Below are 6,031 nucleotides of genomic sequence, written 5' to 3' on the forward strand. Positions count from 1 at the left end.
GTCTAGAAGGGAAGAGTGGGAATTCAAAAATTTTCAAAACCTTTTTCCATAAAAGCATTATCCCCCTACCCACTTCATTCGCAAGGTTGTGGAGAAAAAAGTCTGAAAACTCCCCCATCAAAATGGTAAAAAATCCAACTTATGTCCCCCAAGGCATTCTATTGTGAAAATTACTTGGCAATGACAGGATATTCAGCTACTATATAAATAAATGAGATCAATGAAGGAAGAGAGACAACCTGAAATCCCCACATGTCTATACACATAGGTACACCATGATCTATACACATGCAGATGAGGGTCAATTCATATGAAAAAGAAAGTGAACAAAATAATATGACCACTTGCTTATTGGGAAATTAGTAAGTTCAATTTTAAAGCTCTTGCATGTGTAGAATAATTTTCGTATAAATAACGTTGACATATAATGGGCGAAAATGTAGGTTTTATGCCATTTAGGAACATTAATAAAAATCAGATATTCAGATATTCAGCCACTGAAAATTTATAATTTGAACTTCACTGAATGTGTAAATTAACAAAGTGTATTTAACAATTACGTGACAGTACTTTTGGGATCTGACTAAAACAGTCTTAACTCAGCAAATACTTTAACGCAAAAAAAAACAAATTCCCACTTTTCTTATGTCATGAACCATAATTAATGTGAATGGAATTCCTGACACGCGATCAATGCTCAAGTGACAACTTAATTGTTTTAATCGATGGGACTTTTAGAATATATTACAAAATTATTTACCTGTTATTTCATGCGCTTACATTTACAAAATATACGAAAAAAGATTTTGATTAAAAAAACATATATAAAATCAAATTGCCCATAAAAAGTATTTGCTGTCCATGGACCCCCTGTCTTGTCCTTGTGGACCCCGTGGTCCGCGGACCACAGTTTGAAAACCCCTGACTTAGACAACAAAGCACAGACATTATGAAATATGTAGCTATAATGCTATAGTAATAAACAAAGAAAAAATGTTTTCAACATAGAATAAATGGATAAACAGTGTTAAATAGTTCAGTTATTCATTCCAAAGTGTGAAAGACAAAAAAATTGCTACTTACAGTTGAAATTGTAGTGGTATTGTTGACCTTTTGGTAATGTCGTACTCTCTGGGTGGAACTATCAACAGATATAACAAAGTCATCATCAGGACTGCGGGCTGGGTGTCCTGGCTTTGCAGTTTTCATTATTAATGTCATCACAGCAAGTTTATTGGCTTCACGAGTTTTTCTGAAACAGTAAAATTAATTTTTCTGTTTTAGATGAATTGAAGAAAAAAAATCTTACCAGCAAATTAATCTTTACCATAATCACTGAAATAGTAACGATGAAAGATTTCAAAAATAAATTTCAAAGATTATACATTAGAAAGTATAGAAAAACAGAATTACGTAGACAATAAATAACTCAGCGATATCATCTGATGAAAAATAGCATTAATAATATTAAATGCAGGGATAATCAGAAAGCTAACTAGAAATGTTTATGCAGTGAGCTAAAAACAATATTAGTCAATGTCTAAGAAACCAAATCTTACTCCTAGAGACACTGTATTACATCAGTTTGTAATATATGCAACATCAGCCACGCTTGAATGGTGCTTTTTATGTGCCACTGGTACGGGTGCCAGTCAGGCAGTACTGGCATTGGCCATGACTATGATTTCATTCAATTCAGCAGGTCTTCACAAGCACAGCCTATTGCGTGACGATTGATGGGTGCCTTTAAATGGGCCAATTATGTGACACTGGCATTGGCCACAACTACGATCTCACTTGGCTTGCCAGGTCTTCTCAAGCACAGCATATCTCCAAAGGTCTCAGCTGCTAGTCATTGACTCTGTGAGGCCAGACATTCAAAGATTGTGCTTCACCACCTCATCCCATGTCTTCCTGGGTCTACCTCTACCACAGGTTCATCCACTGCTAGGGTGTGATACTTCTTTATACAGCTATCCTCATCCATACACAGCACACGACCATACAAGCGCAGTTGTTTCTCTTGCACACCACATCTGATGTTTCTTATGTTCAACTTTTCTCTCAGGGTGCTTACACTCTGTCGTGTATGAACACTGACACTAAGCATCCAGCAGAGCATACTAGCTTCATTTCTTTCAAGCCAACGCATGTCCTCAGCCCATGTTTCACTGCTATGTAGCATGGCTGTTCACAGACAGACATCATACAGTCTACCTTTCACTCTGAGTGAGAGGCCCTTTGTTACCAGCAGAGGTAGGAGCTCTCTGAACTTTGCCCAGGCAATTCTTATTCTAGCAGCTATGCTCTCAGAGTATCCACCCCAGCTACTGGTTTGGTTACCTAGGTAACAGAAGCTATCAACTACTTCTAGTTTTTCCCCCCTGGCATGTGATGGAATCTGTTTTCTGTACATCTTCGGTGTTTATTGCACCTGTGCATCTGCAACACACAAAAACTATCTTCCCAGTTAACCTTCTTTTGATATTACTGCACCTCTTATGTGTCCATAGCTTACACCGGGTACATCTTATGGAGTTTTTACCTACGCCTTTTCTACAAATCAAGCAGGGCCATCTACCTGAAGGGATTTGTGATTTGTCTGCCTTCCTACTAACTAAGACTTTGGTTTTTGCTAGGTTAACTTTAAGGCCCTTCAATTCTAGATCTTGCTTTCACACCTCAAACTTCATATATACATACATATATATATATAAATTAAAATAAGGGTGATAAATTGGATATTAATTTAATTAACACCAATTTAAAACCAGTGGCCTAGCATAAAGAAAATTCTCAAAATTCAGAAAAATTATATTGCATACATATGAGAAGGGATGTGCCACTAAGTGGACATCCATTATGCTAGAAATAGACCATCTAATGGTCAAACCACAAAAGAAAAGAATGTTCTCTGGTGTGTGCTGAATTTCCCTAGAGAACATTCTTTTCTTTTGTGGTTTGACCATTAGATGGTCTATTTCTAGCATAATGGATGTCCACTTAGTGGTCATCCCTTCTCATATATATGCGATATATATATATATATATTAATATTATCTCAGTTATTAAAACCTTTGATAATTTAAATATGTTAATAGTTACCAGAGGTAGCAAAATTACACTAAAAAACAAGATATCAACTTTTATTTATATGCGTTTTGCTCCATTTATTATTATTATCCATATATATATATATATATATATATATATATATATATATGTGTGTATATATATATATATACATACACACACACACATCATCATTTAACGTCCGTTGTCCATGCTGATATGGGCTGGATGGTTTGACTGGGGTGGCACGCTGGAATGCTGCACCAGACTCCAGTCTGATTTGCCATGGTTTTCTAAGGCTGGATGCCCTTCCTAACACCAACCACTCCAAGAGTGTAATGGGTGCTATTTAAGTGACACTGGGGTGTGTTTATGTACAACTGGCATGGGTGCCAATCTGTCACAATTGCAATTTTGCTCGGCTTAATGGATCTTTTTCCCAAGCACGATATAATGGTCATTGCCTCCACGAGGCCCAACACTCAAAAAGAACTCAGCCACTTTACCTCCGTGAGGCTCAACACTCAGAAGGAACTCAGCCACTTCGCCTCCATGAGGCCCAACACGCGAAAAGAACTCAGCTACTTTGCCTCCATGAAGCCCAACACTTGAAAGGAACTCAACCATTTTGCCCCTGTGAAGCCCAACGCTTGAAAGGAACTCAGCCACTTTGCCTCTGTGAGGCCCAACATTCAAAAGACATTCATTATGTGCCACCAGCATGGGTGCACTTGGATTGACGGGTCCTCTCAAGTACATTGGCAAAGGTCTCAGTCATCAGTCATTGATTCTGCGAGGTTCAAAGTTCAAAGATCATGCTTCACCACCTCATCCCATGTCTTCCTGGGTCTACGTCTACCACAGGTTCCCTCCACAGTTAGAGATTAGCACTTCTTTACACAGCTGTCCTTGTCCATATGCATCATATGACCACACCAGCGCAGTTGTTTCTCTTGCACACCACATCTGATTCCTTTTATACCTAACTTTTCTCTCAAGATGCTTACACTGTCGAACATGCATACTGACACTGTACATCCAGCCAAGCATATCGGCTTCATTTCTCTCAAGCCTACATATGTCCTTGGATGTCACCTGTTTCATTGCTGTGTAGCATAGCCGTTCGCACACAGGCATCAAATAATTTACTTTTCACTCTGAGAGAGAGGCCCTTTGTTGCCAGCAGGTGTAGGAGCTCTCTGAACTTTGCCAAGTTTAATCTTATTCTGACAACTACACTCTCAGAGCATCAACCTACACTACTAACTTGGTCACTTAGATAACAGAAGCTATCTTACTACCTCTAGCTTACCTCACTGGCAGTTGATGGAGTCTATTTTCTGCACATTTTCAGCGTTTATTGTGCATATGCTACTTCCACATACAAAAGTTAGCTTCCCTGTTAACCTTCCTTTGATGTTGCTGCACCTTTTATGTGCCCAAAGCTTAAACTAGGTGCATCTTACGGAGTTTCTCTGTGTACCTTTTAGACAGATTGAGCAGAGCCATCTACCTGAAGGGATTTGTGATTTGCCTGCTTTCCTATTTACTATGACTTTGGTATTTGCTAGGTTAACAGTAAGGCCCTTTGATTCTACACCTTGCTTCCATATCTGGAACATCTTCTTTAATTCAGGTAGTGATTCTGCTATAAGAGCAAGGTCATCAGCATAGAGGAGCTTCAACCATGATCTCCAGACGACTTCAGAAACTCCTGCAACTCTTCTGGATGGTCTCCTTATTTAAGTTGGTGAATGCTGCCATAATCCTTGCCTTCAGTTCATTTATGTGTTACAAGGAGTTTTGTTGGTCTTTTAATCAACTGCGCTCCACACATAAATCAAGGGGATTGCAGTCTGGGGAGTTAGGTGGCCAGATGTTAGGGGAGATGTGGTCGCAGAAATTGTCTGACAGCCATGTGTAGGTTCTCCTGTTTGTGTGGCATGGTGCAGAGTCCTGTTACCAGACAGGTTTGCCCAGCAGCCACCCTCTTGACCCAGGGAAGCACTACCTCCTCCATGTTGAGTCTGAGGCTGTGTAGGAAGATAAATGGAGGCATAATGTCACCATCACTAGTGATCACTCCAAACACCATGATATTGACTGGATGTTTGATTTTTATCACTCTTGGTATATGTTTTGGGGACATGGTAAGCCAATGGTTGTTTTGCGTGCTCGCCATCTGATCCTGGCAGAAATTTTTCTTATCTGAGAAAAACCAAAGCATGTTCAGTTGGAGGGGATGCTTGAGTTTGTTCAAAAGCTTCATAACACATTCTTTCCTCTTGCCTTTGATGGCTTGGGATAAAAACTGGCCCATTCCTATCTTGTATGAGGAATACCAAATGTCTTCATGCACTATTGCCTGATAAGAAACTCAGACATTCCCATGTCCCTGGTGATGGACTTGATTGACTTGGAGGGATCGTTGTCAATTGTGACCTGGATCTCACCAACAAATTCAGGAGTTCTTTTCTTATAAGAACAATCAGAGTGAGCTTTACGAGCTGCTGTAACTTCATAATCACCATTAGATTCATTCAGCTCTTTCCAAATCCTCTGCACTATCCTCAGATTGATATCCAAACACTCTGAAATGTTTATACTGGAGTTTCCAGGGTAAATGCCAAGCAGTACAGCATGTCATTATCAAATTTCTGGCAGAGTGAATTGCATCATGGTACTGTTTTTCTCACAAGTGGTGACCAACTGACCTTACTATACTGTGTAGTCGACAAAATAAAAAACAAACAATGAGTAAGCGCGAAATTAAAGATTTAAAATAGTGACAATTTACACATCGCACCTTGTAACACACACATATACATACATACATTCTAACAAAACTGTCTGACAAATGGGAACGTGAAACTCTGAGTAACAGTTTTTGCAATATTTCTGCTGATTTTAATATAGACATACATTATATATATATATATATATATATATATATATATAT

General features: G+C 38.8%; 1 protein-coding gene across 2 annotated transcripts in view; it reads right to left on the bottom strand.

Moving 5' to 3' along the window:
• LOC106878373 (translation initiation factor eIF-2B subunit epsilon) overlaps positions 1 to 6,031 on the bottom strand; it is a 139,012-nt gene that overhangs the window by 108,877 nt on the left and 24,104 nt on the right. For both annotated transcript variants that reach the window (XR_008264596.1, XM_052969545.1), the window contains exon 4: positions 1,084 to 1,252. Coding sequence is in view for 1 of the 2 variants with exons in the window: in XM_052969545.1 (XP_052825505.1) it covers positions 1,084 to 1,252 (169 nt within the window). In the remaining variant the exon portion in view is untranslated. The remainder of the gene's footprint in view (positions 1 to 1,083; positions 1,253 to 6,031) is intronic.

This window comes from Octopus bimaculoides, chromosome 7, assembly GCF_001194135.2.
Source record: "Octopus bimaculoides isolate UCB-OBI-ISO-001 chromosome 7, ASM119413v2, whole genome shotgun sequence".
NCBI lineage: Eukaryota > Metazoa > Mollusca > Cephalopoda > Octopoda > Octopodidae > Octopus > Octopus bimaculoides.